The 12,518-nt window shown below is 38.8% G+C and overlaps 1 protein-coding gene across 4 annotated transcripts in view; it reads left to right on the plus strand.

Moving 5' to 3' along the window:
- Positions 1 to 264: 264 nt before the first annotated feature.
- Positions 265 to 12,518, plus strand: part of LOC117553144 (chloride anion exchanger-like) — a 35,119-nt gene continuing 22,865 nt past the window's right edge. For 2 of the 4 annotated variants that reach the window (XM_034226956.1, XM_034226958.1), the window contains exons 1-4: positions 265 to 321; positions 9,278 to 9,439; positions 10,359 to 10,498; positions 12,209 to 12,319. In XM_034226956.1, the coding sequence (XP_034082847.1) occupies positions 9,312 to 9,439; positions 10,359 to 10,498; positions 12,209 to 12,319 (379 nt within the window). In that variant the 5' untranslated portion in view covers positions 265 to 321; positions 9,278 to 9,311. Of the gene's footprint in view, positions 322 to 5,661; positions 5,933 to 9,277; positions 9,440 to 10,358; positions 10,705 to 12,208; positions 12,320 to 12,518 lie in introns of those variants that run through there. The other 2 variants (XM_034226957.1, XM_034226960.1) reach the window with 2 other exon arrangements.

Below are 12,518 nucleotides of genomic sequence, written 5' to 3' on the forward strand. Positions count from 1 at the left end.
ACGATAACAAACCATGGCGTCTATGCAGAATGAACGTGGAAGGGCAAATATACCAGACAAAGAAGAAGGATTGTACGAGGTATCCAGTGATGATAGCGAGTCAGAAACATCCTCTCGGCTTTCCTACGAAAATGTCGTTTTAGGAACTGAATCTGAATCCGGTTCAGTAAGCGACGATGGTGACAATATTGAGCCAGACGATGGACCATTACGTCCTTATTTGTTCGAGCCCGAGGTGATGGTTCACGGCATGGGCAATGGCGAGGATGACCAGGACCAGGCGCCAGATGATGCACCCCTACGCACAAATAATCTTGACTGGTAAGTCCCTAAGCATAGCTCACGCATCTTAAGATCACCTGTAGCCTTTACAAATATTAATCATTGTTAACCAGTTAAGCCCGAAGGTCCCCCCAGTGGACCCCTCCCACAGTTTTGTTTCTCTCACATGTCTCAGGGCTTCTTAACATTTATGAAACTATTAATGTTTCATACCCTTTTAAAGGTAAGAAACTCCGCTAACTGACAATAAGAACAATTGTTAGCTAGAAAAAACACAAGAGTAATACCAAGCCTTTGAATTAGCATTGAGCGAAACAATGCTAACTAATGCTAACGCTTTTTTACACACAACACACGGTAGAAATGCCCTTATTACTATCTTAACTGCACAAACAAGATATACGATTTAAAGCTGAGACTCCACAGATTCCACACATGTAATGTCATCACTGTAAGACCTCGAATTCCTGGAGCTATCAGCCAGAAAAGAGAAAGTAAACAACATCCGGTTCCAAAAATATTACAATAATTACGTCTTACCTTTTTTGATTTGTGATCAAAATTGTGTTCAACGGAATAAAAACGCATCTCAAGGTTAATCCAATGTCGTTGTGTCACGTAGAATTTTTTACTGATAATCAATCATCATATTTATGGAAATATACTCGGCTATTCACATGCAAATGCTATTGAATGTCCGCCATTGTTTGTGCCCGTCTTCCTATGCTCTCGTCATCATCCGAAGATTCCCGAAGTATTTCGTTTCATTGAGAGGGCGCAGTCAAATTGAAAATAAAATGAAACTAGGCGCATGAAATTAATAAAAATGGTTTATTATGCTTATTTTTAATAAAAATACATAAGTTAAACCCAAAATTCGCGGATTTCCACTATCCCTTTAAGGTACATCAATTCACCATCAACTAATTGTTAGTTAACATGCATATTAGCAGTATATTGGCTCTTTATTAGTCATTATAAAACGGACAAGTCAAATCAAGCAATCTGATTGGTTCTTAGCCGTGATATAATGAGCGTATATCACGGGTAGAATTGTAGTTACTTTTCACAACAAGTCGGTATCCCTCCGCGTCTGAGAAAAGCTACAACCGTTACAACTGTTACATTACGGCCGTTACGAAACTAACTAACTAACAAAGCTTAAGATGGAAACATGTAAGGGATAATGTGCAGCAAGGACGTATTGCCCGTTGTTCAGGACGCTCACATCTGCAGAAAGAAGTCCGGTCGATATATATATACAGTTTGGCTGAAAAGCAAACTGGGACAAGAAAACAGCGGAGAAGTAACCGGGCAGAAACCCTCCTTTTTACGCAGCGGTCCAGACATAGACATCAAACGGCAAAACATATTCAGTGTGCAGTTACTTTGGCATTAGGGCAGGGATATCTAGATACTTTCCAAGGTTTAACATCATGAATTGTGCTACTTTTAAAGCAAGCAACGATGTTTTCAAATCTGTAATAAAAAAGGTCCGCAAAAACGCTATCGAAGCCGTTCGTACCGCTTCGCGTCGGGCCGAACCACGCCCCTTAGCTGTCACCATATACCACGGCCTGCTGAAGTGAGCTATTGCTTAATTATAAAACACTTATTAATGCCTTATTCTACATGACCATATTCTACAACTAGGCCATTAGTTAAGAGTTAATAACCCTCTAATGAGTGCTTATATATTGTACGTAAGGAAGTTGTTGTACATGAGAGGGTCTTATATGCTCAATATGCTGTAGCAGTACCACACGAATAGTAATTCTCTCATAATTACACCTAGCAAATGTGGTCTATTCTTATGTAACAAGACATGAAACTACAAGAGTTAATTGTGTCAAAATAACTCAAAATGTGGTATTTCTAACTCAGAATATGTTCACCAATAAACTATGTAGTTTGGCTCTAATATGAATGTTAATGAACAACTAGTTGATGGTGAATATGTGTACCTTAATCTAAAATGTTACCCTTGTTTATTATCATAGGGAATAAAACTCATGCACGGTGGAAAGTTTCTGACCTTGGTGTAATCAGATCATTGTTCCAGTAATTATCACATATCAAGCTATCCATATTAATACCTGAGCATGGTGTGATACAGTTGGATTACTCTGGTTTATTACAGTCATTCAGATGAGCTGGCGGTCTGACTGTTTCAATAAGTAATAATCATTCACAGTTACGCACCATTTGGGAATTTATCCGATTACATCCTCATAACTGGGAGGTTTTCCCATGATCCTGGTATTACTCCCTTTTAATTATGAGTAGACACTTCAATGAGATTGCAATGAAACCAGTGAGTAACCCCCCCCCCCCCCGTAATTCTCAATGACTCACACAAAATCACATGCTCTCGTTCATACAGTCTCTTTCAGTTTGTCTGGTGTTTCCTTGATTTACCTTGACAGATCGATCAGTTTGAGGTCAGAGTAGATGTTTTTAAGGCAGGTTTTGGGGATAATGTGGAAAATCTAAGGCATATAAAACACAACATGTCAACAAAGTCATAAATCAGGCTCAACAGTGCAGTTTGTTGTTCACAGAGAGGGAATTGGGAAGACAGGAAATAACCATATCAATAATGTGTTAAAGTTACAGATTTGAGCAATTTTCTGGTCTTTTTCTTCACTTAAAAACTGAAACGTTGACTTTAATGTTTTATGTCAACAAACTGTGTTATATTGATATTAAAGGTCACCTATCATGCTATGTTTAGGCAATAGCATAGGTCTCAGATATATAACAATATATAAAAAACATGTCTATGAAGTGTTTTGCTCAAAATACCAAACAGTTCATCCATTCTAGCTAGGGGTGTAACGGTTCACAGAAGTCACGGTTCGGTTCGTACCTCGGTTTGGGGGTCACGGTTCGGTACAACAAGAAATAGCAAAAAAAGTCCCAAATGCATAATTTCTGGTTTGTTGTTATTTATGTTTGAACAGTAGTGCAAGTTTCAGTTTAAAAATAAGGAACTCTGACATTTTGAATAATGAACTGTATTAAACAGTTAAAAACAAACCATACACAGTACACTCAGATGGCCATATTATCTATAATGGCTGATGTCAAACAAAAAGGTTTCATCAAGCTGTAAAACTAAAAAGAATGTCTTGAAAATATTACATCCTAAATAATAAGAAAGTGTTTCAAGAGCGCAAAGCCGTTGAAAAACATATGCCAAAAGTTTCCGTTATTTCTTTTGTTCTCTCGGCTCTCATGTCTCTTGGCTTATTAAAAACAGCAGGGATCAGCTGTTGAACTGCTGTTGTCTTTTGCCGGGCTCCGGTGATTGGCAAATCTGGGTGATGCCTTCTGATATGATTTAGCATGTTTGCCGTATGTTTCCATTAGCATACCGCACCGCTGTCGAACAACGCCGACACACCGTCCTCGTACAATCCACCACTCGTCCGATCCACCACTCGCACTCTTCATCGTTGTTGTAGTCCACAGGGAACCCGAAATGTTCCCACACAGCTGATTTAAAAGAAGCAGGTGGGTTCTAGCTCCTGTGTGTTATCTGAAATCGCCATACTAACTTTTCTTCTTCTTGTAGTTTGTTCGTTTTGTTGTTGTGTTTCTTCTTGTTCTTCATTTGTTGTTTAAGGGCGGCTGGCAAACAGCTTTTAGGCGCAATACCGCCCACTGGATTATATATAGTGTAGTGGATACTGCCCTGAATGACAGATTTTTTTCCCACTCGTAAAAAAAAAGGCGTATTCGTCGTGTGACTGCGTGTGCCGAACCGTGACGTCCGAACCGTGACGGTACGGGACGAATACGGATACCGTTACACCCCTAATTCTAGCCATGCCTCATATCCCTCTATTTCACTTCCTGTTTCAAAAGTGCTGATTTGGGGTATAAAGCTTTAAAAAAATAAAAATAAAAAGGAGGGGTCTGAGCTCACGCGGGACCCGGCAGCTACTGTCTAAACTAAATTCTGCCGTGATGAAACGCCATATCATGGATTATCAAGGATCTGAAACAGTCTGGAGCTCAAAGGCTTTCTCTCTTGCCGGTTATACCACAAGGTGAGTTCCTTTTTACTTCCTGCTTCTTCACACACATGCTCTCCAGTACAGGTTAGCTCTGAGTGTTAGCGATGCTAATGTAAACACCGACCATATTACGTCCAAAACAGTCGAGCATTGTTTCTGATAGCAACGTTTCTGATTGGGCCGTGGGTCCACATTTCAGATATTACGTCATATCGGACGACAATCTGGATCAGCTCCGTTGTTCCCCGTTTTTAGAGATTTGGGTACGGAGGAAAAGAGAGAGGGTTTTATTTTCTGACGCTGCGTGAGTTCCCCGACACACATGCATGATAGGTCCCCTTTAAATTTAAATAAGGTTCAACGTAATATTATTGCTTTCGACTAACCTAATACAGTTAGTTGACATGATACATTTAATTCAACATATCAGTTTTGTCAGTGCAGTAAAATAGCTTACAACCTACTTTTATGTTTTGGACAATGCACATTTGTTTTTCTTATACTCTTGCTTTCAGAGGAACAAATCTGAGAGAATATGGAAAATGTTTAGCATCAAAAACGAACAACAACCTCAACAGCAAGTCATATTGATCCATAAGCATGAATTTCACTTCAATGTCACAAACCAGACTCTGGAAAACTTGGCAAAAACATAGTTAGTTATTTGTTAAAGTAACCGATCTGCGCGTACAATTTTGAATCAGTAGACTATAGTGTATTTTTTGTTTTGCTAAGAGCCTACACTACTGTTTTATATATTAACGTTGCATATTGTACAATTAACATTAAACCTCCAAAGAGCAAATTCAATATTATTGAGGCAGCTATTTCTCAGAAAGTTCTTTATGCAAAATAAGATCTCAAAAAGTGGCGAGGGCCTAAATTGACACCTAAGTTATTTGATCTTATCAAACCCTGGTTAGCAAGTGTTTTTGTTTTAGTGTGTTTTGGCTAACGCACATTTTTTTGTTTAACGTCACATAGTTACTGTTCAAAATAACCTTCCAAAGTGCAATTTCAATATTATTGAGGCAGCTGTTTCTCAGAAAGTTCTTAGAAATCTATGCTTTTGAAATAAATAAGATCTCAAAAAAGTGGCGAGGGCCTAAAGTGACACCTAAGTTATTTGATCTTATCACACCCTGGATAAATGAATCTTGGAATACAACTCTTGCATTCACAAAAACAAATTCCTGCAGCAGACTATTTTTACCCATTGAAGTGCACTGCTGCAGCCGACCTTCAGGAGTGTTTCCCATCCTGAAAAGCTACTTGATTTCCACTTCATAACAATGTCCTGCCCTGTCCTGTCCTGTCTGTCCCGGTCACATCCTCCCTATCCTGCCCATCGGTACAATATCTTCCAAATGCTCTTTGGGGGCGGAAAAGTCTCAGCTGAAAGTTGCAGGTTCCAGATATCAGTACGAACAATGGTCCAAAGGATAAGGCAGGATTTATCAACAGGAGCTTCATAATTGCTGTTAATAATTACAGTCGTGATAAGAGGCGGCAGAGGTGGCATTTCTTGATGGAAAAGCTGTCTGAGGGGCCATTTGAACTCCAGGAGCAAGAGGAGGAAGAAGAGAAAGTGGAGAGTGTGGATTTGAGACAGATTAGGACATTTTCAGGTAGGATATAACACTTATTCAGATAAGGAAATGTTGCTTTTTGAAGGCATTTGGGTGTGAAGTCTTTACACTTTTCCCTTGTTCATGTGATGTGTGTTTCTTTCCGTTAACTTTCAAGTGGGAACTAAGTATTCTTTTGTAAGTTTCTGTGTTTCTCTTATTTTCCTACGATGCTGTTATGATTGGCTTTGAATAAGAACATATGAAGGATAGACCATCTATTTCTATTTATTTATTATATATATATAAGATTATTTTCTTCTCCGTGCTCCTTTTCGGGTATGGTGTGTTTATAGAGACATGTTTTGTACATAATTGTTATACATTAAGTTGTGCATATTGATCGGGAACAAATAAAAATGAAATGAAATATCACAGGATCTTTATAAGTAGACAGAATTCCAGGGAAGCTGCTACCATCGATTTGGGGAAAAGTTCAGTGGTAAAAACCTCTGAGGTGTTCCTGTTTCTACATCTCAAAAATAGCCTGACACCAGAGGTGGGAAGTAGTGGAGTACACATACTTTGTTACTGTACTTAATTACATTTTTCTTGTATCAGTACTTTACTCCACTACTTATTTTTCTGACCACTTTTTACTTTGACTTCTCACATTTTGAACTCAAATACCTGTACTTTCTACTTCTCACATGTTGAACACAAATACCTGTACTTTCTACTTCTTACATGTTGAACACAAATACCTGTACTTTCTACTTCTCACATGTTGAACACAAATACCTGTACTTTCTACTTCTTACATGTTGAACTCAAATACCTGTACTTTCTACTTCTTACATGTTGAACACAAATACCTGTACTTTCTACTTCTTACATGTTGAACACAAATACCTGTACTTTCTACTTCTTACATGTTGAACTCAAATACCTGTACTTTCTACTTCTTACATGTTGAACACAAATACCTGTACTTTCTACTTCTTACATGTTGAACTCAAATACCTGTACTTTCTACTTCTTACATGTTGAACACAAATACCTGTACTTTCTACTTCTTACATGTTGAACTCAAATACCTGTACTTTCTACTTCTTACATGTTGAACTCAAATACCTGTACTTTCTACTTCTTACATGTTGAACCCAAGTACCTGTACTTTCTACTTCTTACATGTTGAACACAAATACCTGTACTTTCTACTTCTTACATATTGAACTCAAATACCTGTACTTTCTACTTCTTACATGTTGAACTCAAATACCTGTACTTTCTACTTCTTACATGTTGAACTCAAATACCTGTACTTTCTACTTCTCACATGTTGAACCCAAATACCTGTACTTTCTACTTCTTACATGTTGAACACAAATACCTGTACTTTCTACTTCTTACATGTTGAACTCAAATACCTGTACTTTCTACTTCTTACATGTTGAACTCAAATACCTGTACTTTCTACTTCTTACATGTTGAACTCAAATACCTGTACTTTCTACTTCTTACATGTTGAACTCAAATACCTGTACTTTCTACTTCTTACATGTTGAACTCAAATACCTGTACTTTCTACTTCTTACACGTTGAACCCAAATACCTGTACTTTCTACTTCTTACATGTTGAACTCAAATACCTGTACTTTCTACTTCTCACATGTTGAACTCAAATACCTGTACTTTCTACTTCTTACATGTTGAACCCAAATACCTGTACTTTTTACTTCTTACATGTTGAACTCAAATACCTGTACTTTCTACTTCTCACATGTTGAACTCAAATACCTGTACTTTCTACTTCTTACATGTTGAACCCAAATACCTGTACTTTCTACTTCTTACATGTTGAACTCAAATACCTGTACTTTCTACTTCTTACACGTTGAACCCAAATACCTGTACTTTCTACTTCTTACATGTTGAACCCAAATACCTGTACTTTCTACTTCTTACATGTTGAACTCAAATGCCTGTACTTTCTACTTCTTACATGGTGAACCCAAATACCTGTACTTTCTACTTCTTACATGTTGAACTCAAATACCTGTACTTTCTACTTCTCACATGTTGAACTCAAATACCTGTACTTTCTACTTCTCACATGTTGAACTCAAATACCTGTACTTTCTACTTCTCACATGTTGAACTCAAATACCTGTACTTTCTACTTCTTACATGTTGAACCCAAATACCTGTACTTTCTACTTCTTACATGTTGAACTCAAATACCTGTACTTTCTACTTCTCACATGTTGAACTCAAATGCCTGTACTTTCTACTTCTTACATGTTGAACTCAAATGCCTGTACTTTCTACTTCTTACATGGTGAACCCAAATACCTGTACTTTCTACTTCTTACATGTTGAACTCAAATGCCTGTACTTTCTACTTCTTACATGGTGAACCCAAATACCTGTACTTTCTACTTCTTACATGTTGAACTCAAATACCTGTACTTTCTACTTCTCACATGTTGAACTCAAATACCTGTACTTTCTACTTCTCACATGTTGAACTCAAATACCTGTACTTTCTACTTCTCACATGTTGAACTCAAATACCTGTACTTTCTACTTCTCACATGTTGAACTCAAATACCTGTACTTTCTACTTCTCACATGTTGAACTCAAATACCTGTACTTTCTACTTCTTACATGTTGAACTCAAATACCTGTACTTTCTACTTCTTACATGTTGAACACAAATACCTGTACTTTCTACTTCTCACATTTTGAACCCAAATACCTGTACTTTCTACTTCTTACATGTTGAACTCAAATACCTGTACTTTCTACTTCTTACATGTTGAACTCAAATACCTGTACTTTCTACTTCTCTCATTTTCCAAACAGCTGGTTCCTTTAGTCTGAATGTGTGTTTGGTGGCGTGATCATTATTCTTTAGAGTCATTGCGTGCCTATTGATTTGAACACGATCCGTGTATCCATCATTTCCTGGTCTTCTCTAAAGAAGAGGGACCAATGGAAACGTTGTCATGTTGCCGTTGTTCAGCATGGAAACATTCATTAGCTAACAATTACATTATTGTTCTATTAATATAAAGGGAGGTCAGGTACTCTTTAAAACAGCTGCTAGTTATGGGTACTTTTTACTAAGTACATTTCAAAGCCTCTTTACTTCTACTTGAGTAAAGAAGTTTAGTCAGTACTTCTACTTTCACCAGAGTATTTTTAAACACAAGTATCTGTACTTCTACTTGAGTAAAGGATGTGTGTACTTTTACCATCTCTGCCTGACACACACGGTGCAGTTGAGGACTCTGCCAAGTCTGTTCCTTTGTTGTTTGCTGTTAATGTTATTTGATAATTGAGGTTCAAAGGCAGCACAGGACCCTCTTCCCTAACTTAATGTGATAAATGGCCCTCAGATCCCCAGAGGGACGAGGCAGCAGAGAGGACACGATGCGTCCTGGAGCTCAGCAGTACGTGGTGGCCCGGCAGCTTTACTCCGAGGACTCCTTCACCGAGAACCATGAGAAGGTTTACCGCCACAGAAAGACCATGTTGGACCACTTCAAGCAGTACTTAACGTAAGAAAAGCATGCAATGCTTGTTTTTATTGGTTTATGTTTCCTAGGAGGGTTCTGACCCGTCATCAGTGCACAAGTAACCTTTGATGTTTGGCCCTGTATAGAAGAGAGTGGGTTAACTTCCTGTTTCATGAGTTAAACGGTATTTTATTATTGTGAAACTTAACTATAACTTCCAGTACAACATAGAAATATACTGTCCATATAGTATTATAACCTAAACTTTATGAAATGCAATTTTGTATTTCTATGGTGAATTATGATCTTCAGATTTTGTAAAGTAAAGAAGAATGTTTGGTTCTTGCTACAAATACTTTTATATTCAAAAATAAAGCTTTGGGTCCAATACTGTTTATGACATTTAAAACATGTAATTTCTCTTGTCTAGAAAGCATGTCCAGAAAGTCATGTTGAGAACTTCGGTTTTTAGTCATGTTTTGGTTCATTTATTTGATCAAATCCATGTAGACAAGGAGAAAATGGGTTTTGGTTGAACAATTCTTAAGACTAAGTGTTTACATCGTTTTTTGACGGATTTCTAACCACTTATCATTTCAAATGATTACATATTTACTTGGTCATAGTAGCAGCAGCCGCAAATATGCAAACATGACACATTTGACCCTGTTCTCCCCTAGTTTAAGCTTTAGTTTAACCCAATTATCTGTCTTGCTTTCCGGCCTCCCACTCACCAAAATGCAACCTTTACTTTGTGTTTCCGTCTATGTATACAATTATATATTTCATACTTACATAGAACTTGCTGATACTTTGAATATGATGTAGTGTCTTTACTTAAATCCACTGGAATCCCTTTGATTATATTTTAGTTCTGTATCCCAAATATCTCATCAGATAAACTTGTTTAAAGCTTCACTGCAGTGAGTGTTTATTTCACATGGGTTTTCTATTTGTTTAGATGTGATGCCAAACGAGCCAAGAATGCTGCTCTCTCTCTGCTGCCCATCATCAGCTGGATGAAAATCTACCAAATCAAAAAGTGGCTGATCAGTGACATCGTGTCTGGAGTCAGCACCGGCCTGGTAGCTGTCCTTCAAGGTAAAAACAATTATCAACTGCAAGTGTTTCACAGAATCTCATCTCTTTAAAGGCAGGGACACACCAAGCTGACACCAAAGAACTCACACAGACGGACCCGACTGTTGCGTCGCCTCGCGTCTCCTGCGTCTTGGCCATGTGTCGCACTGGAACACACCGCAAAGACTTCAGCCGACGGCCAAGAAGCACGTACGAACTGCGCATGCGTGAGTGGCAATACCTCTCCTTACCAGCAGGCGGTGGTAGTGTGTATTCGTCATTCAAAAGAGGCAACAACCGGAAGACAGACTGCGTGATAACCGAGAGAAGAAGAACAGACTGCGTGATATAAACAAACAACGAATAGCGTGTGCGTTCCATTTTCATTCTACAGCGAGAAGCTCATGGAGCTTTCCCGAACCTGTCGAGAGCTGGAGTCAAAGGAAACCTCAGATTTGCCTTCTTAATAGTTTGTTTGAGTCCCTCACTTCCGTTTCGCTTCTCATGCACTGATTCGCTAAGCTGAACAGCCAATCAGAGTCATTTCTTTGACCGACAGCCTTTGGTCGATTGCCCACCGATTCGACATGTAGAATCTGTGGGTTTTCGGCCAAAAAGGTGTCGGCACTCGGCACGGCTGAAAAGACACAACGGCGCGGGACACACCAATCTGAGTAGGGCGACAGGACGCTCATCGTCGGCCTGACATCCATCGACAGCCAAAATCGGCTTGGTGTGTCCGGGGCTTTAGGGAATGGTTTAGTGTCTCTACATGTCTCCATGTTCTAATGTTCAAAAAGCTCTTTATTTTTCTCATACTGCCTGTGCTGCAGCACCTCTTTTCACCCTCTGTCTGAAACCAGTGCCCAGTCTGCTCTGATTGGTTAGCTGGCCGGCTCTGTTGTGATTGGTCAACCTGCTTAGAGATGTCCCGCCCTTTAAACCTATCACGTACAATGTGTTGCCAATAGAAGTGTGAGTGTTACAAAGGGATGTTTTGCCTTTGCAGACCCTTTACATACACTAAAACCTATGACAAACTACAGGACAGACAAAACCCCAAAAAGCTTGATAGGGCCTCTTTAAAAAAACGGTCCAAAAGTCCCCGTTTTTGGCACAATAGCTCAATCGATCCACCGAACACTTATCAGAGACGAGGACTTTCATGACGCAGTTTTACTGTAAGCTCACTCAGACGTATGATAGTGAAATGAAGATGAATCGTTTATCGTTATCAGTAACCTTGTCCCCACGCATCACCTGATCAAGAGAGGTTGACGAATGCATTTGTAACCACGTAGCGTTGGTATCGGTAGAAACAAAAATCCTGTGTTTGAGCATTCCCAGGGAGACAGATCTTGTTACTGATTAGCCTGAAGGGTAATCGAGGGGCTAGAAAATAACTATTTATACTTCTGTACACCTCTTAAAATGAAAATAAATCCTATAACTCGTTGTTTGGCTTGTCCTTATATTCCTTTGTGGCACTGTTTGATCATTAACACTTGATATCTGATAACCTCTCATCTACTGACTGAGTTGATCAAAATGATAATATGTTTATCTTGAGCTGCAGGTCTGGGTTAGTATAATAAAAAGCACCGAAGAATTACAGAGCGTTCCTGTCGGTTTTGAGTGTAATCACAGCTAATAGCACCGATAAGAGGAATAAAGGAAACAACGGCATTATATTATAAATGTGTTCATTATATGCATGTTTTTGTGTCTCAGGTCTGGCGTATTGTCTGCTGGCCTCTTTGCCGCCCTGGTATGGACTTTTCTCCGCCTTCTTTCCCGTCATCATTTACTTTTTCCTGGGCACCTCCAGACACATCTCAGTGGGTAAGACCAGTTTAAATCCTGTCCCTATAGCTGCTTTTAAAAAACTACAACCCAGCTGATCTGCTGTCCACACATCCTTTACTCAAGTAGAAGTACAGATACTGGTGTTTAAAAATACTCTGGTAAAAGTAGAAGTACTGATTAAACTTCTTTACTTAAGTAAAAGTAAAGAGGGCTTTGAAATGCACGTCAAAAGTAC

The sequence above is a fragment of the Gymnodraco acuticeps genome, unplaced genomic scaffold, assembly GCF_902827175.1.
Source record: "Gymnodraco acuticeps unplaced genomic scaffold, fGymAcu1.1, whole genome shotgun sequence".
Classification (NCBI taxonomy): domain Eukaryota; kingdom Metazoa; phylum Chordata; class Actinopteri; order Perciformes; family Bathydraconidae; genus Gymnodraco; species Gymnodraco acuticeps.